This window comes from Meriones unguiculatus, chromosome 21 (assembly GCF_030254825.1).
Source record: "Meriones unguiculatus strain TT.TT164.6M chromosome 21, Bangor_MerUng_6.1, whole genome shotgun sequence".
Classification (NCBI taxonomy): Eukaryota; Metazoa; Chordata; class Mammalia; order Rodentia; family Muridae; genus Meriones; species Meriones unguiculatus.
This window is the reverse complement of record NC_083368.1, coordinates 35,431,929-35,452,628: the sequence shown is the minus strand read 5'-3', so window position 1 is coordinate 35,452,628 and position 20,700 is coordinate 35,431,929. Positions and strand designations below refer to the sequence as shown.

The window sequence follows — 20,700 nt, the reverse complement described above, 5'->3', positions numbered from 1 at the left end:
GCAAAGTAATTCTACAGAAGGCAGCACCCATGCAAACACCATCTCTGTGAGGACGCACTAACATTTGTGTGACAGAGGCTGGCCCAGCAGGCTCTTAGATCTCCCAACTGGAAAGACCTTGGGGGCCGCCCCCAGTGTCTGAGTCTACGTGTCACACTGCCCAATAGTACCATCCGACCTTATGAGAGAGACAAGGAAGTTGCCTGGATATCTGCACTCCCTCCATTTTCTCCATTCCCTGACTTCACTCAACTACCAACCTGCTAGCGCAGTTAAGCCTTCGTGTTTCTCAAAAAAATTTTCCAAACTTTTTCCAAATTGTCTTTGAAGTACCATTTCTCACATCACTAGTGTCCTTTTGACTTAGAAGTGAGAATGTGGACCACTGCTAAGTACTTACATAGCAAACTCAAGGTCCTGGGCTCAACTACCAGACCCACAATACACAGCCTCCATTAAAAGGTTATTTTATACAAAACAGCACTTCTTACCACCTTTCTAATCCTGTCTGTCTCAGGCTGCTCTTCAGGGGTCTAAACGCCACTGTTTACAATCATTTAGCAATGCCGCCTGTCCTGGACTCCAGCCTGCCTACCACACGTGTGTCCCATCTGAAAGATACCTTCCAGTCTCTAGCAGTGTGGTTTCTCCTACCCTGGTTATATCTGCCCACACTAAACACTCCCCAAGTAAATGACACATTTTCAGAAAGGCATGTCCAGGACAAAGGAGTCTCCCCGGTCTGCCTGGCCCTACAGTGCATGGGCAACACTAAGGTAGCCCTCAGATCTTCAAAAGGCATCACCCTCCCCTCCTCTTCGCACTCTTCTGCTTCATGGCACATCTGTCTCTTCAGCTGCTAAAACTTACTGAACCTTTAAAATAGAGAGTGCTTCGCTTCCTCCCAGAGGCTTTCTCCAGTCTGCCTGTGGGAGCCTCGTGCCCTTGCTGACTCCCAGGAAGCTGTGCACACCTCCATCAAAGCGCCACTCCCACTGCTTTCTGACTTGGCTCAGGTGCCTCTCTCTCCCACAGAGATATAGCTGCTTGCAAGAGCGCTTGTTGCAATGGGAATGGCACAGTGCAGACCCCAGACAAGACAGTGGCCCGTCAACTGAAGCAACAGAATAAGGCCATGTCAGGTCACTGAAACTTGAGGGCTAAACTAGAGGAACACAGAAAACTGTGTCTATTTTAGCAAGTCTACATTGAACCTAACACTGATTTTTAAATGTTTATTAGCATGTATTCAAGTAGCCCAGGTTACACAGCAGAGTATGCCCTTAAACTCTTGACCCTTCAGCCTCCATCAGGACAGCAAGCATTAAGCAACATATCAGTCTCAAAAGATGTATCCCCAAAAATGTATGCAACCTCAAGTAAAGTTACTATATATGCTAAAATAAATATACAGAAACCCTGTGGGTGCTATTAAAACCTAATTCTGCCTGGAAAATTTGTATATAAACAAATTTGCATGAATAAGCAAAGCCACTTCATATGTCATCTTAATAACAACTGTCACATATATTCTAGATAATGTAATTCATAGACACATACACAAACACACACACAAACACATACGCACACACACACAAGCAAAACAAGAAAAAAAGGAAGGATCTCCATGCCTTGGCCCACTTTTCTCACATAGCTTATTAGTAACTACATATAAACCACCAAGAAAAGCTGGCACGGAGGTGCATACCTGTAATCACAGCTCAGGACATGCAAACAGGGGTCTCAGGAGTTCAAGGCTAACCTTCACTACAGTCTCAAGAAAGGAAGAGGGAGAGAAAGAGAAATATAAAAAGATAAAAGAGTTGATAAAATATACAATTGTTTTCTAGATAAACCAACTCATACTCAGCTAGAATTTGATCAGGGACTGAGACTCCGAACTACCAATGCTCACGAAATTGGCCCACAGCTCTAGAGTCGAAACACTCCTAAGATTGATACAATGGACTGAAGGCAAAGGCAGAAGCCCAGAGTGAGACTCCTCTCCAATCACTAAAAAGAAGACACCTCACTGTAGGAAGCAGACATGATTTGATAGCCTTTGGAAGGTGTTTTTGTTTTGTTTTGTTTTCTTGAGACTAGCCCAGGCTGCCGTCCAGCTTCTGGTGCCCCTATATCCACTGCTTGATTTCAATTACAGTCTTTAATTAACTTTTCAATTATTTTCATTGTAAGAATACAAATATATTCACACATTTAAGCTATCAAAGTTGTGGCAAGTTACTGCAGGTTCAAAATACCTCTACAACTTTCTGAGGTAGCCTCAATTCTCACATTCTCTCACAACTAATTACAAGCTTCAGTGATCACTCAAAGCAGAAATAAAGTTAAAGCAAAATGAATGCCTCCCCTTCTTCCTCCACAGCCATATCGTACACAACCATACTTTAATGACTATTCCTGTTACTTAGGGACTGTCATTACCCTACAGGGCAATATATTGAGATTTTCCAAATGAAAGAGAGCACACAGCTTTAGTCAACGAGGGCCATGGCTAGAAAAGATTGTGATCTGTAATGGAATCACTCAACCTTCGTTCTCTGAAGCTAACTTGAAGGATGTTCCTATAAATAAATCATACAACCAGTATACATGACAAATACTATTAGAATCATTCCAACTTGGCCTGTCCAGTGGGGTAGGGAAGGGATAGCAAAGGGAAGGCAGTTGCTATAGACTGTGTGCCTACTGTGATAGTACTGGGACGCGCCACAGAACAAAGTTCCAACCCTCAGAGTGTACACAACTTAAGAAAATAACAGCCAGGCATAGTGACACACGCCTGTAATCCCAGCATTCAGGGAGGCAGAGACAGGCAGATCTCTGTGAGTTTGAGGTCAGCCTGGTCTACAAATCAAGTCCAGGACAGGCAAGGCTACACAGAGAAACCCTGTCTCAAAAACAGAAACTAGAGGAAGAGGAGAAAGAGAAGAAGGGAGGAAGGGAGGGAGGGAGGGAGGGAGGGAGGGAGGGAGGGAGGGAGGGAGGAAGGAAGGAAGGAAGGAAGGAAGGAAGGAAGGAAGGAAGGAAGGAAGGAAGGAAGGCAGGCAGAACAAGGCCTGTGGCAAGCATGTGTAGCGGCAGCACGAGGGTAGGGGAGGTCAGAAAATCACGGGAGCCAGGACTTGAAGACTAGCCTCAGAAGTATAGGGAGACTCCAGCATGGGGAACAGGGCTCACCGGTCAATAGGTTCTAAACAAGTGATTGTGAACTAGAAAACATGGGGAAATTCCCCACTTTGGCAATTTTTGTCTGCTTGGGGTTCTTTCTTTGGGGGGGGGGTCTAGACAAGGTTTCTCTACCTAGTTCAGGTTGTCCTGCAACTCACTCTGTAGACCACATTGGCCTCAAACTCGTAGATCTTCCTGCTTCTGTCTCCCAAGTGCTGGGATTAAAGGCGTGCACTACCACGCCTATTTTTGCAGTTTTTCCAAAAATAAATAGACAATAGAACCAATTCCCTCATTGAGACCCAGGGGAAAACATATGGTTCTTCCTGGAGTGGTTCTTCAGAGAACAGAACAGACAAAAGACAAACAGTTAACCCTATGGTTGAAGCCTGATGCCTAAGTGCTTGATGAAAACCATCCCATTGCTCTACATGTTTCTGTAATAGTATATTCACTTTATTTTATTATTTGGATTTCTGAGACAGGGTCTCGTGTAAATCCATGCTGATTTTAAACTCATTACGTAGTCAAGTATGACCCTGAACTCCTCCCGATCTTCCTACCTCTACCTCCTAAGAGCTAGGATTATATACAATTTGCTGCCATGTCTGACTGTGATAGTGTTTTAGGTAAGATTTTTGAAGACACTGAATAATATAACAATGCTGTACTTCCTCTAGATAACAGAGAACTAGCCAGCCAAAGGCTTTTCAGCTTAACAGCAATACCCACTATCTAGTGCTGACACCCACCCTGCAGATGGATTTGCCAGTCTCCATAACCATGCGAGCCAGCTAATTCTCTACAATGTTTCCCCGTGCATTCATGAGAGAAAAACTGTGTGTGCACGTGTGCACGAGCACATGTGTAGAGTGTTTGTGTGAGTATGAGTGTGTTTATGTAAGTTTGGGTGTGTGTGTGTCTGTGTGTGTGTGCACGCACACACATCTTATTGGTTCTGTTGCTCTGGCAAACTCAAACTAATCACTTAACACTAAAAATAGAATGTGGTGCCTTCAAAAATAATGCCCTCGATATTTTTATTTTTTAAGGTTTTTTTTTCTGATATGTTTTGTTTAGTGCAAGGTTTGTTTCCATCTTCTTCCAACAAGAAGAATAAAGTATGGTGGTCCTACGTCATTCAGTGTCACCCTGTTCCTTCCTAGACTTCAGGTAAGAATTTCTTACGACACGAGCCAACATCTGGTTACTCCAAACCAAAGCTCCTGAAGGTCCTTCATTTGCAAATGGTCCATCTCCCAGGGTCACTGCCATTCCTTATAGGCACCTCTCCCTGCTCAGAGAGGTGGCACAAAGTTCTGCATGCATCAGAACCTCCACGCAAAATGCAGGCCCTGCTCCACGTGGCACCCGTGGAGTCAGCTGAGAGAGATGATAACCGCTTTAGGCCACTGTAGTAGAGAAATTTATAAAATTCATTCAAAATCATAACCAGGAAAGTATTTTCTTCCTTGAACTATATAGCCTTTTCCCAGCGTAATCATTTTTCTAGAAAGAAAATCTTAGGTGTTGATTCTGTAGGTGTTGCCGCTTTCTAAAGGAAGAGGTCCTTATAATTATACATAATGATAGAGACGCAGCCAAGAATCACTCCCACAGACTCAGAATTCCATGGAATGCTTGCAGAAGTTACTAGTCATATGTAGGAAAGGTTAAGTACACCTAATGAAAAATGGTACGAAAATTTCTGATTACACAGTAAGATGATTTAATTAGAACTTCTCTAGAACCCATGAAATGCCAGATTACTTAAAACTCTAAGATCAGAATGATCAGTTAATCTAATTACACCAAAAGCAATACTTTAAAATTGTAATTTCACAGCTCTGCCACATGACAAATATGCGTTTCTCATCATCTAGAAGCTGCCACATTATTTCCTAAAACTTTTCAAAGGTGGAAGCTGTCCAATACATAAAAGGAAGCAACCTTCTAACTCTGACTAAAAATACTCTATACTATAGAGTTCCCTCAAACATCAGACGGCCCTCCTCTCAGCCAATGCTTTTGTTAGCAACAACAGGAAACTACACATTGGCTGGTGTTGTGGAACAGGAAACATGGACTCCGTGGAGGCCTAGACTTCAAAATCCTGTTTTCAACTGATTGTATGTGATTCTTTTCCACGGGATTGTGTGTAAGCAAGACACTGAGGCTAACATCTCCACTCCCCTTTCCAGACAGGAAGCTCAGTAACTGTGCAGACCAAGAGACATGAACTCACATGGGGGCACCATTAATTAGGCTTTCATCAAACAAATGTTTGTTAGCTGTAGCTAAGATTAGTCATTAAGGTCTGTTGCATTTCAAATCTAGTATATCTCATTTCCAAAATAATATTTTAAATGACACATCAGACTAACATAACATGATAGCGGACCTCAAGGAAAACATTTAATACCTATGGCAATGGTATAGTCATCATTTAAAACATACAAAAACTCCTGATACCTGAAGAGCGGAGACACAAATGTGGGATCAGTTTAATCAAATGTTACATATGATCAGCTTGGATGCAGGATATGGCTGAATAGCAGAAGACTTGCCTACCACAGGCCCTAAGTTTAATCCTAAATGCCACAAGCAAACAAATGTAATGACTTTAGCTGGGTGTGGAAATCTGCACGTGTACCCTCAGCACTCAGAAACCATTTCTGAGAGAGAAGCTAAAACCTTACCTACTGTATCTGTTCATGCTGCCTTGGAATGAAGATACAGCTGGGTAACCACAGCCCGAGGCGGGAGCATTGTGAGTCTGAGGTCAATCTAGGGTACGTTGTGAGCGTGCCAACATTCTTACCACATTCAACCACAGTTATTTCTTGCGATTTTCAAAAAAAAAAAAAAATTACAGTAAAAATTAACAAATGTAATATTTTAAAAAACAAGTGTTCTCCCTGGCGAGATGGCTCGGTGGGTAAAGCGCAGGCTCCAAGCAATCTCAGCTCCATTTCTGGGATCTTCGCACTAGGAAAGAATGTTCCCCACAAGTTGTCCTCTGGCCCTCACACGCACATGCCCACACACACCTCTGCACATACATAAATACATATGAATAAAATAAAAATTTAAGTAATAAAAATTGTGACATTATTTTTGTTGGCTTCTGTAATCGTCATTGCTGATCCAGCTGCATCTACCTATCACCACTTTCTCTGAAATAAGTCTTCTGTTCAGGAGGAGAATTTTGTGGATGGGAAGTTGGTTCTTTTCTTCCACCTTTGTATGGGTTCCAGAAATGGAATTCAGATCTGCAGGTTAAAATGGTAAGCTCTTTTACCTGCTGTGCCATCTCACTGGACCCTGTTTGGGTTTTGAGAGGATGCCAAGTAGTTTAACCTTAAAACATAGCCAAGGATGACCTCGAACTTCTGATTTTTCTTGGTGCTCACCCACCAGAGTGCTAGGGAAGATGGCCTGCATCACATGCTTCTGACTGAGCCTACGGGTCATTCATGCTAGGCAAGCACTCTACCAACTGAGCTGCATACCCAGTCCTTTGAAGAGGCAACATATACTCATTATTCATAGTTTAATCATCTAGAAAAGTATAAACAATTTCTAAGCATTACCTTTATTCTTTCCACCCACCTTTATCCAAATACCAGAATTAACATTTTGATCTACATGCCTACAGTCTTTGATCTAGATGCATTTTTCAACAATAAAAATATTTTTAAAAATACATATTTAGTATGTAACTATCTTGTTTGTTGTGACCTTCTAGGACTGTGTGATCCAACTGGAATGACAAAATTATAATCCCTCTGGCTAGAATACAAAAACACCCTTAGTACACACCTATAATCCCAAACAATAAAGGTAAAGTGACTTTGTCGAAGGAAACACCTACATTTGAAAGTGACGTCTAATTGAGGGGCAGACAAACTGACAAATCAGAAGAAGATTTGACAGAATGAGACAGAGACAGAATACGTCCAACTCTCAGGAGAACAAACAGGAAATGAGACGATTTATGAGAACAGGGAGACAGTTGGTTCAGTGAGTTGGGAGTCAGCTGAGGGGCAGTGCAGTGGAGTTGAGTTCATGGCAGCTCAGCTGGTGGAGTTCAGAGGAAGATTTTACCAGAACAGTTTTAGTTACAAGTTAGTGACAAGTTGTAGAAAGAACAAACTAGACACAGGTGAAGACACAGCAAGGCAGAGAACGAAAAGGAGCCAGTGTAAGGCCAAGCAGAATAATTCGGTGAGAAACTAAGAGAAGACAGTTTGAATCAGTCAGCTTGTAGAGGAGATTTAAGCCAGAACAGCTGAGTTGAAGCAGCCACCCAGAGTTCAGAGAGAGCTACAAGAAAATACGCTTATTCAGCAATAAGCGTCAGAGACAACAATTACATCAGGAAAATAAAAGGTACATTTACAAGAAACCATGGAGAGATGGTTCAGTAATTAAATGGCCTTACTGATCGTGCAGGCGACCTGGGTTTGATTCTCAGCACCCTATAGCAATTCACAACTGTTTGTGGTTCCAATTTCAAGGAATCTGATGCCCTTTTCTGGACTCTGTGGGCATACCTGTGGTATACAGACATATACTCAGACACAAACACACATATACATCAAATAAATAAATAAATAAATAAATACCCTATAAAGAAATCATGAGCTGCACAGCATTATCCTGTAACACGTTTTACAACCATCAGAACAAAATCAACCATTCCCCTTTTACTGTAAATGTGAGTTATTTTTAGTTCTACTAACACAAACAACAACATAATTCTTACAATCACTAACCCAAAAGGCAATAAACTCAAAGAACTCATTAAAAAGGCCATATGTGAGTAACGTTGATAAGCGAGAAATAAAGCTTACATATAGGATGTGATTCAGTGGGAGAGTACTTGCCTAGTCTGACTAACACTTGGGGTTCAGTACTCAGCACCTGAAAAAGTAAATAAAAGAAGCATGCAAACACATGAAAGCCTGCACCTTCACCAGTTAATCTGCACAATCTACAGAAATTATGAGTAGCAGTTTTATCTACCTACAGAAAATTTCTAAAAGAATGCTTGGTGGTGCAAATTCTCTGGAAAAGGTATTCCAATGCAATGTGTTGACAACACAACCTTTCTGAAGAATAATACATCAGAATCTACCAAGGGCTTTAAAATAACTTGTTAATTATTCTTTTTTTTAAAATCTCTTCTAAATAATTTTATAAAAAATTCTAGATGCTGCACACGCAAACATGTGCGTGATCTTAGCTCATTTTAAACGTTAACGCAGTCTTCTACACAGATGCTTACAGCTGTGGCTCACCACACCACAGGGCTTTGTGTGCACTCTCCACCAACTCCCATGTTGGGATTATCACTTCAGCAGAGAGGGGGCTGGTCAAAGGTAGTAATGCCTTTGCTATGGGGCTGCATTAGTGAGAGAGCCTGCTGTCATGAAAGTGAATGAACCTGTGCATTGTCGTGTGTTCAAGGTTCTTCACTTCGGTCATGTTATGTGACCCTTGCCAGACACCACCACCATGCTCTCAAATTTTCCAGTCTCTGGAATCATGAGCTAAACAAGCTCTGTTAGAGCAACATAAATGGACAATTATCATTCTTCAATTCTGTTTGTCCAACTTTGGACCATTTGAATCTAAAAGGTCTCCCTCCATCATGTCCAGACTCATATTGTGAAAACTTGGTCTGGAGTCTTTGCTTCTTTGAAGGCTGTGGAGTTTGGCTGGCAGATGTTATTAGGGTAGAAATGGAGGGCAATATCTCCTTCTGGGTCCAGCTAAGATCTCTGGCCACTGTTCTTCTACCACTCAAGAAGCTCTTCACCATATATCCCACTGCCAAGCACTATAACACTCCTGCCCCCATAGCTTCCCACCATGAAGGACTGAGATCATGAGCCAAAAAAACCTTTAAGTTGCTTCTGTCAGATATTGATCAAAGCTATGAGAAAAGTAACTAATATACAACCACATCATCAAACATTCTCCTTTCTAGTATAGACTTTTCCTTTCTTTCTTTCTTCGTTGCTGTCACTGTTGTTGTTGCTGTAACAAAGTGTGGAGCCCAGACTAGGCTCCTGCTCTCAATCCTTCTGTCTTCCTTCCAGCACACTGACTGTATCTGCCACCTGCCAGCTTCTGTCTTTCTTTATTGTTGTTACTGTTGATGATGTTACTGATGTTTTTGTTTGAGACAGGGTCTCACAAAGCACACTGACCTAACCACACACCTGAAGGTGGCTTTAAGTCCCTAATTTTCCAGCCTCTACTTCCAAAGTGCTGGGATTAACAGGCATGTGTTCAAGTGTGAAGCCACTGGCCTCATTTCATAAAAGTAATTTGCATTTGTTTTAAGGTTCACAGCTCAGTGTTGAATTTTGAGAAGAAAGCAGGTACTTTCTTGGTGGGAACTGTACAAAGTCTTGTGAAAATGTGTATTACTGACCTGAGCACAGCCATGTCAAGATGCCCAAGGCCTCAGACCCAAGGTCTTAACCTGGCCCAAGTACAGATGTTAACAGTGTACACAGAAACTTCCATGACTACAACCTGAGACTGCTCCCCTACAGAGGCCTCCTACAGAGGTTAGCTAACCCACCTCCTTTTTCCCCTTCTGTTTCTGCTTTAAGAAATAATGGGTCTCAGGACCACTGCTGGGATACAGCTCCCAGACAGGGCCCATCAGAACTCAGCTTCTGAATCTGTGCTGTCACTTAGTCAACCCAGTCAGTTCAGTCTCAAAGGTGCGAAAGCCACAGCAGTACACTATATAAAGCTTAGCACATAACCTACCTTCCACTCATCCATAAGTGTACAGGAATTAGTTCTAGCACTATAAATACATTTTCAAAAATCTCAACAGCCTAAATAAGCAAACAAAAAATCTCTCTTAGATATAAAATTTTTAAGTATCTTTACACACAAGCAATTTAATTTCTTTGTACATACTGGTATGTGAGAAGGAAACTGCAAGTTAGACTGAAAATTTAGGAACTGTGCAAAAAAAAATTATCAATACTTCAATCATGATGAACTATGCTATGAAGCTATTTCTAGAATAAAAGTGAGGGGAAGCAATTAATATGTCAGCAACTAGATTACCAAAAATTCTTTCTTTCTTCTTAGTTCTTTAGCAGGGGTTTTAACATATAGTCAAGCCATACTTTGAAAAGCCACACTGCTCTCAAACCCACTCTATCAAAATGACTTCCTTTGATTTAATATTTTAACTATTTTTTAAGATTTGAGTAGAAGCCATAGTACAAATGAGATTCGGAAGCAATATGTTATTCATTTTAGCAGTTTAACAAAAGATGCCCCCAAGTATTCTGTTTCAAATAATGACACAAATACGCATGGTTATTGTCCAGTACAGTTATGTTTAAGATACAGCCGGAGAACTACAAAAGTCTATCTTAAGCAGCCATCTTAGTAACACCTACAAATTAAATGGTCTCAATTACAGTGAGAAATCCAAAGCCACAAGAGGCAGATTTGTCCAAGTCTACAGACTACAAAGTTAATTCTCAGAGTTATTTTCATTATTCTATTACTTAATAACAGTTGAGGGCAGTATACATGACATGCTTCTGTAAAAAATAATAAGTGAAATGCCTTCATCAAATCACTGACATAGTACACACTGCAGCAAGTAAGGACTGAAATCTACAGTGACAGCATGTAAAACTGGTTTGCCCACAACCAATTCCAATCAACATAAAAGATAAGGAAAGCAAAAATAAGACAAGGTAGAGGAAAAACAGCCATGGGATCATTAGGGAAAGGGCTCTGTCTTCCAAGTAAAAACCCAAGAAAATAATGGAAATAAGTAATAGCATAAGCGGGCCTTTCTGAAACTTTGTGCTGAATCACACACTTCTGTTCAACAACAGCCCTTTAAAGCACTTGAACAGGAATGCAAATGAGGCGGGGCACGTTGGCACGCAAATTTATTCCCAGCAACTGGGAGGCAGAAGCGGAAGGATCACTCCAAGATGGAGGCCTTATCGACAGAGGAAGTTTCAAACTAGATGAAGCTCCCAAGCAACACCTCTTGCCTTGAAACACCTCTCCCTGAAAGGGAGGTCCACGGTCCGAAGCAAGCAGGATATCCCAACCACCCTCTGCTACACAATACATTCCTCCATCCACCATGCATTCTGCTCGTTCCTAGGTCTTGAATCTTCTTTGGCTGGTGAAACTGCACCCGTCTTCCTCTGTCTTCTCTATCTAGCCTTCCCTGAAGCCCGCCATCCTCTCTCACTTAACAAATCCCAAGACACAGTCACAGTATTGCTTATATTCTCTTAACGAGTATGCTCCTGATTTTGTGTACACAAGATGTGCAGAAGAAGCAAAACCACAGAGACAGAAAGTATATTACTGTTTGCCACAGGATGGAGGAAAAGACATTAAGAATGATGAATAACAGGCTCGGAATATTTTGCTGGGTAATGGAAACATTCTAGAATTAGATATTATTGATGGTTACACAACACAGTAAAAATGAACGATATACTAGAAATGGTGATGTTTTAGGTGAATTTTGTTTCATTACAGAATTGCAGATCAACATTCAATATACAAGCTCATGGATATCTAATATGCCCTTCCTTTCATTTCCCTTTTACCCTCCGAAGACTAAACTCCCCATAAGAATAATTATTCAAGCAGAAGATGAAAGAGCATCTTTCTGCAAAATGCTATTGATGGCTTCCTCTAGGGACGAGGAAATTAGATTAAGTTACTTTCGGTATTGCCACCTCTCAGTTCTGCGTTGCCAAAGTGAAGAGATTAAAGTAAGCAGGAAGAAAACCATAGAACAGTGTAAAGCATCTAGTTGTTTTCTGAGTCCAGGGTAGCAATGTAATTGGCTTTCTGAACAAATTCGTAAGCTACTGTTTTGTTTGGAGTAATGAAGATATTAAAAAAAAAGGAAATAAGATTGAAATCAAATTTCTTCATACGAGCAGATAGTTGGGTGAGTAAAGTAAGCTACATTTGAACATTAGCAGTTATTTTACCCCAAACTTTAGCAGCTTACTTTTAAAGCTCATGAATCCAGCAACCTGTGTTCTTGTAAGGAAGTTTTAGAGAAAAGCAAAATGGTTATGCTGAGCAAAAACTTCAAAATCTACTGCAGAATGCAAGGAAACATCAAACATAATCTGCTGTAGGGGAAAAAACTCTTTGTAAGCAAATGATGCTTCTTCAGTGACAAGAACAGAGAGTATACAGCCTTGAATTTTAGGCAAGGGACTGATGTTACATATGTTATTTCATTCTGCATAGTATATTCAATTAGTTGACACTCTTCATTTGCTTCATTATGAGCCACAAGTTATAAAACATCAAAATGTAACAGGAAATCCAATTTCAATGTTATGCCTTCAAAGTAATCCAAATAAAAACAAGATAATTAAGATGACAATGCTTCTTTCTATTTTCCTCTAGAAGCTTATTGATTTAGATGCCCAAACAATGAAAGAAATGGAATTTCTCAGTCAACCAAAAACTTCCTCCTCTTGTCCTTTTATAAAAGCCACTGAATGCACAGAACCATAGTCCACTTTGGCATCTGGAAGCAGCACCGTCTGTAATTGCAACTTGTTCTTACTTCACATCAAAGCATCCTATTCCATACAACCTCCTATTGCAGCCCTCATTAGAGCAGACTATTGACCCTCTTATGGCCAGCTTCTTTGGGGAGCTAAACACTGTGCTTCACACTCAAAACCAAAGCGATCTAGGGAGCAGCATGGGTCAACACCCCATAAGGGCCTTGTGAGAAATGCAGAACCTCTCACGTGGGAGGGCAAACACCTGTAATCTCAGCACTCAAACAGCTGAGGCAGGAGGCTGCCAAGCATTCAAGACCACACTGGGCCACAAAACATGTTTCAGGCCAACCAGCGAGGATTACGAAGAAAGACCTGATCCCAAGAACAAAACAGAAAAAGAAAAGCAAATATCAACTCTTGCATTTCAGTGCAGCCCTACTGTTGAATAAGTTTATGACAGTATTTTAAAATATTAAATTCTATTATAGAGATCAAGAAAACATACAGAGACTCAAGTTCAGTGGTAAGAGTATTTGATTACAATGTCTAAGGCCCCAAATTCAATACCGAGAACTGCCCAGCCCGCCCCACCCAACCCACCCCAAAAATGAAAGAGAACAAATGTGGAGAATGACTACCCTAAGGACAGCACAGGTAGAAGAGAGCTTGTGAGAAAGAAGCACCACAGCCTTGGGGAGGTGCAGACACAGACACTGCAAGCTGCAAGAGCAACAGCAAGATTCAGAAACTGTATTTCAACTAGGTAAGTTAGTAACCACCGGATAATTATAAAAAACAGAGTACAGAGAAAATACGATAGAAATAAAGAGGCTGAATGGACTAAACTTTTAAGTCATCGTCACGTCATCTCCAGGCTGACAGCTGTGTCGCCTCCCTCTAAAGCTATCCATCTCAAACACTCCAAATGGCCTTTTTCTGGAACTGCAGGGGATCACCCCAGTATCAGTTCTGGTTCACAGAGCCCCACCATCAATGCAGGAAGGCTGGTGAGAAAGAGAGAGACAAGGCCTGCTTAGGTTACATAGCAAGTCACAACAAAGATGGGGGCGGAGGAAGGAAGGAAGGAAGGAAGGAAGGAAGGAAGGAAGGAAGGAAGGAAGGAAGGAAGGAAGGGGAAGGAAGGAAGGAAAAGGAAAGGGTCAGGTGAACGCCCCATACCCATGAGGGCATGAGACAGGAAGTAGGTATCATGAACCTCAAGTGATCCCAGGCAAGCCCAGGACCAGTGAGTTCAGTGCCCAGCCCTTTGCATCTATCTTAAACGTATCAGCCGACCTTATGGCTTCCTCTTGATTCTGGACCTGTATTTTAAACTGAGTTGAGAAATCCCAGATTCGATCATTTTAACCTGGTTGCGGGCTGCTTCTGTTGCATCCCCTCTGGAATAGCTCGCCTGGCTCTGTGCTCAGGATTGAGTCACTGCATCAAGGTAATCTCAGGGAACACCTACAGAAAGAGAATCTGCACTTTAACAAGTTCTCAGAATGATTCATATGCATATTACAGGTTAAGAAGCACTGTTGAAATTTGAAGCCTCCATAGATACAAAAAGTTGGATCTCTGCTCTGCACAGCAGTACTGAACAAAAAGCACTCTATGCCCAGGACAGAGACTCTGAGCCCCTACAAGGCAGAGAATCCAGGGAACCATCTTCCAAGGCTCCCGCAGCTGGGAAAGCAGCACCTCTGCCCTTGCCTGTCCTTCAGTGAACACAGGATTGCTAACGTGCAGCACAGTTCGAGAAACACTTAAGTAGGTAGCACAACACACCATAACATTAATTCTGCTGCCTCGTACTTGCTAGGAGTTAGGAAAATCTCCTTTTCAGATGACGCCATTTCGAGAACACAAGCATAACGAATACAAGGCTTCTGGGGACAGAGAAAGGGTTATTTATGAGTTCCTTAATGAAGCTGTGGTGACCTACCCAAGGTCACAAACAGTGGATGAGACTGAAAAGCCTGGTTGCCGGGATGTCCACCTCCTGCCTGACCCCTTACAGGGACAGATCCTCTCATAGGCTTTATTTTCCTGAGACACACTAGAGGCTCAATAAATGTTTTACAAAGATAGAAAGAAAAAAATAGTGACAAAGATTACCCTCACTGGTCTTGATTAATATAAGGCACATTTACTTTAACTCCTTGCTTAAAAAAAACAGTCTGAAAGTTAAAAAAAACATTCTATGCTTCAAATTAATATTGGTCATAATATTCTCCCATTCTGTATCTCAAAGTAAGATATGTACTTTTGATTAATAATCATATTCTGATATCCCATGACCCTATTAAATACATCAACCTATACAATTAGAAACAACTGCACTATGAAAAGACAGGAAAATCACACCGTTGGCCAGCAATACACTCACATCTTTAGGAGGAGGGGAGGACACGGAAACAGTTTCTGACAATATATCCTACCACAGCCCTGAACTTTCAATCCTCCTGCACCAGCCTTAAAGTCCTGAGATGAAATGTGCCACCATGTCTCAACGAATCTGACCACTATCAATTAAGGAATGTAAGGACTAAGATGAAGAAAAGATCAACTGCTGTTTTTGTTTGTTTGTTTTTCTGGGCCCCAATTTGAGACATCTTAAAGTCTTGAACATTTACTGAGAATCTGTGTTAGAGAACTGATCTGGACATTAGTAACAGTATTACACCAGAAAGCTCACCCACGAGATTAATGAAGCACTAAAGATGTTGGGAATGTTTTGCCTAAGAAAAGAAAAGGATTACCAAGAATATAAAAGTTTCAAACATTATTTCTGTAAAGAGCATGCTCTCTATTGCTTCTCAAAAAGGAAGTGCAAAGAAATAGTTTAAATAGAAAAGAAAAAGACTTTTATTGTAACTTTCTATTGCCTGAAAAAGCTTTTACAAAGATAAGCAAACGTATACAGTGAGTGGATGAACGTATTCTGTTTCAAATAACCTATGGAATCCCTGTCACTGCACATCAAGTTCAGCCAAGAACTGACAAAGGACTAAAGGGGCAAAGGATAGCTGGGCACAGTTTTGTTAAGCGGCTCAGCCTGGGTTTATTTTAAGTAAAATGTATGCAGGAACTGAGGAGCTAATCTTGCAGAAATGAGTGTCTCTGCAGCTAGCAACATGACAAGCACACATCATGAACCTTCAAAAGCACTTGTTGAGTTTTGTTTTTAAATTACTGCCCTCTGAGGGGGTAAAAAATATCTTAAACGGGGAATGAACAAATCTCTACCATCAGTAGAAAGCTGCTTTCAAAGTGTCCAAGTGTATCCACTTTCGTGTAGAACAAGGGAAGCAACAAGAAAGAGTAATTGTCCTATTCATTACAAAAGAGATAAGAATGACACTTCTGTTTGCAAACTTAATTCACTCCAACTAGTTAACAGCCCAATGAAAGTCAAATGCTCTCAGTTACTCAAACCTTCCCATGACCCAAGTTCTTTATAAAATGGGCTAAGTGCACATAGTAGCTTTTTCTATATTAAATCTAGTTTGGATGAAAGAAGCAACACAATTATTGTTACAAGCAATAGAAACATTAAAGTCTGAATTTCAAATTTCCATACCCAAAGAGCTGGCTTGTTCCCATACGAAGACATATTTCAATGACAAATCCTTTAAAATCCATCACACAAAACTATTGCGCAGTTATGCTCTGTGCGTTAGAAGACCCAAAGACAGGGCTGATTGTATGGCTGACAGTCTGGATGATAAACTTGCATAATCTACTATTCCCTTGCTTTAAGCAGTAAGTGACCAGGATTAACAAACTCCTCGAAGAGTTATTTCAGTTTAACATCTCTTGTTCAGTTTAAAACAGTTCGATCTTACTGGTTTCTCGCTAAGGGGAAGAAAGATGATATTCAAAGGACAGTTAAATAATAAAATTTGGGAGCTCACTTAGTGAAAGGATACCTTTGAAGATAGTGCCTAAAAGTGGGAAGAACCCCAAGGTCAGGCAAACAGAGAGACTTAACCCAAGAAGATATCAAAACATCCAGGACACAGCTTACTCTCAAACTAAATTCATATCTCTGGTTCATCTTAAACATTGATGAACTGCATATGGTCATTCTGACACAAAACATCCACCTTCTACTAAAGTAACATTGTGTCTTACTAACATCTATACAGAATTTCACAGACTATTACTTTATTTCAAAACACTATTGCTTAATCGCAGCATTGCCAGGCATTTCTGTGGGTATTTCCATGTAAATTCTCTATCTTACAGCTTCATATGCAAGTTCACGGGATGGAAATAACAAGAGACAATGACTTAAGTTTATGAGGAGCAAACTGACAAAGATATGATATCAAACCCCAAAGCTGTCATCCATACAGCAGGTGTGCTAGCAGCATGCCCCTAGAAAGTGGTATCAGAGTACGCATTTGTACCCTAACTCCCCAGGCTCCCCACAGAGATGATGCCAGAGTCTATGGACTGAGCACCCCAGGGGGCTCTGACTCCACTGACCACCCCCCACCCTTAGTGCTATTTCCACTAGGTACACTGCACCACCCTTTGCTGAAAGGCTTTCTGCTCCTCATCTATACCAAATGTGAGCTAAGTGAAGTCATTAGAATAAAGCATCTGAATTCAATTGGCAATCATCCAGTTTATAAGAAGTAAAAATAAATCCATGAATGGCATATCAATTATGCTTTCTTTCAAAAAAATTTCACTGTAAAGCTACGTAACCATTTCTGAAGCAGAAGACATGTATCGCCACACCTTTACAGATAAGTATTTAAGTCAGCTAATATAATACTATAAAGCAAATATTCACAACCAAGTAGCAATGCAAAAAGAAAACAGAAAGTTCAGCTTACACTGATCCACTTACACTGAAATAAGGAATAACTCCGATACACTTAAGTGAGTAAAAAAAATTCCAAGGCTAGCATAAACCATCCGGTGAACCTTGTATCCTGTGTCTTATGATCTAGAGTCAGAAAGTGATTGATTATTGACAGGTAATCTTAAAGAGCCCCTTGTAAAAAACAGCTGTATTTCATAAACTCCTGGTTTTTGGATTCCTGCTGTTCAGAATTCACTCCATTGGAATGCATCTCCCAAACTTCTCCAACTTTTCTGATTCCTCACTGGTGGTCTATGCCCACCATAGACCACATTAACAAATCTGACTGACAGCTCTCCGAGTCACCCGGAGCAGGTGCACACCAGCAATCTCCACAATTTCTTACAAAATCTAGTAGTTGTCAACTCTACCCTGCGTAGGCCCCACTGCTGAAAGAGGATGTAGGGAACAATCTGAAAAAGCATACTTACCTTAATCGGAGCACAACTAAACTTAATTTTCCTATTTGCTGGGATTTCTTCTTCTTCAGGCAACCCTACAATTTCAGAGTATTCCATATCGGGCTGATAGTAATTGTTCTCATCACTGTCGTCCTCTTCGTCTTGCTCTGTGCCTGTCTCTCCCCAGTCTGAGTTGTACCTGGATCTCACCCTGTATACATTATAGTCACTGTGCATGTATACATGGGAACTCTCAAAATTATTTGAGTCTTCAGGTACTTCTCTTCCACAGCTGGATGCAGACGCATCGGGAGAGGTCAGATCACCACCTGTAAGCTCCTTCTTCTGTGGCACTGCTGTCTCACTCCCAACCACATTAGCCTCAGCATCTTCTAACTGTTCGTTTCGTGGTGAAAAGATACGAGACTTTGGCATTGCCTGGTTTTCAGCAGAGGGTTCTTCAGGACTGTCTTTGTCAATGCTCTCTGGAGACTCTGGGTGAGATGTGAAGTCCTCAGCTTCTGTGCTCGGCTGTCTCTCTTCACCAGGCAACGAAGCCAGACAGGTACCTTTCTGAGCCACTTCTGGTACTAGAACAGCATTACTCTTCTCAGCATCCTCTGCATCAACACCTTGTTTATCTGAAGAAGGCCTCGAATGAGAATCCTTGAGTCGGCCAAAGGTATCCAAATTGGTAACAGTAACAGATGGTAGATTCAGGGGGTAATGCCCAGTCACCGAGTAGTCACTGTTCTCAGCCTTCTCAGAAATGATGGCACCTGGAGACTCGGTGTTCTCAAAGACTGCACTCAGTTGACTCACAGTTGGGGAGACAGCCTCAGTCCGGGGACTCAGGCTGTCCAAGGAATCACTGCTGCCTCTGTTGGACTTGGCGCCACCCCACTCGTCCTGTGGTTCAGTCCCTCCAGCTTTCTCTTTCTTTGGGGAATAGCGATTATTTTGCCCTGACTCATGCACACTTCTCTCAAACATCTTTCGAGTCTCTGTGAACTTAGCATAGGAAGGGCCATCGTGCATGGTATCAAACCTACTAATTCGTTCTGAGACAGAGGACTCCAACTTAACCACTGAGCCATCCGTCTTCTCCACAAATTCTTTGGGCTTCATTCTTCTCTGAGGGGATGAAGATCTACCCTTCCCCCTCGTTTTGGCGACGATGGCAGCATTCTCATTGGGCTCCATACCCATCTGCATAAACAGGTTTTTAATTCTGTTGACATTGGAGCCATATTTCCTCCCCCGGCTCTGCTGAGAGCCCTCACCTTCTTTCGTTTTCTGTTCCCCATCTGACTTGGGTTTGTCAAAAGTACTTTTCAGTGCCTGGAACTCTGTTCTGTAAGCATTCCTGTGAGGAGAGGCACTTCGGAGAGTGGTTCGTTCACCTGAAGATTCAGCTTTCAACATGTTTACTTCAAGGCTGAAAAGCCAATGCTCATAGTGATGGGGGGGAAAACAACAAAAGAAAAAAAAAAAACCTCTCTTCCTAAGCCCCAGTAACGGGCCAAGTAGGACCTCTCAAATGGCACACTTTTCCAGTGATGATCCCAACAGGTGTATCAGAAATTTATTCACAGTCAAGAGTTACACAAAATGGTTTTTTCAAGCAAGACTAGGGGCTCATCTGTAATAGAAAAGAAGGAGTTTCTGAATTCATGTGTTTCCCTGAATTTCTACCTATTCAACTGATCAACAGTAACACATACTTTATTTTCCTACTGGTTTAGCCACACATCAAATAAATTACTTAGAAAAGGGCCGTTAAAGTTAAGAAGCTAAAATGTTGTTGTTCCAAATGGTCTTTGGAAACAGAAGTGTTTGAAACATAACTTCAGGATCCTTACAAAACAACAACAACTCCTCCTCCTCCTCCTAGGCCCTCACACCCCACCCCCAGCCCACCCTACGCCACCCTCACCCCCACTTGACAGAAATGCTTTAGTCCAAGTTTTTAATATTTCTGTGAATGACTTATGAAAGAAGTCAACAACTCGTTTACTCAAAAACAAAACACATCAAAATGACCACTTCATTGGAGAATTTTCCATAATCGTGCGGAGCAGGCAAAAGTTGGGGGTCTATGCTTCCAAACCCTAAAGCATGCCTACAGAGGCTTATTTGATGGTTCTGATCCAATATTGTCGTCTACAGCCATGCCCAAAGTAATAGTTTCAGTGCAATTTCAGGACAAAACAGAAGTTCTGGAATGTCAATTAAGTGCCACTGTAAGTTTTTCTATGCATTGTTTGGAAGTTTCCTAGCCGAGAGACTATTATTAATTAGGGGGTGAGAAAGCAGCATCTCAGTGGGACAACATGCCTAAGGACGCAACAATCAGAAACCAAGTACCCAGTGACACTTCCTTCCACAGTCCTGATTTGTCTATTCCGTCTGGCCCCTAACTTAGTACAAGCTAGACAAAAATAAATAAAAAAGCAAACGCCATGCATGCTTGCTCTTCTCCAGCCCACAGCTGGATTTCCTATCCACATGCCAGCAGCCCAACACTTCAGGCAGTCAATGCAGTTCTAAACAGTTTGCATTTTGGTTTGGGTCTGGTTTGGTTTAATATTAGACCGAATCACATCACCCTTATGCACCATCCGCTGAGGAAGCCCACACTTTCGCTTAAATCAGCTCCAAACTC

At 41.5% G+C, this 20,700-nt stretch overlaps 1 protein-coding gene across 11 annotated transcripts in view; it reads right to left on the bottom strand.

Annotated features, from left to right (window-relative positions):
- Nucleotides 1-20,700, bottom strand: part of Ppp1r9a (protein phosphatase 1 regulatory subunit 9A) — a 282,353-nt gene that overhangs the window by 260,268 nt on the left and 1,385 nt on the right. For all 11 annotated transcript variants that reach the window (XM_060374168.1, XM_060374167.1, XM_060374170.1 and 8 more), the window contains exon 2: nt 18,066-19,677. In XM_060374168.1, coding sequence (XP_060230151.1) covers nt 18,066-19,460 — 1,395 coding nt within the window. In that variant the 5' untranslated portion in view covers nt 19,461-19,677. The remainder of the gene's footprint in view (nt 1-18,065; nt 19,678-20,700) is intronic.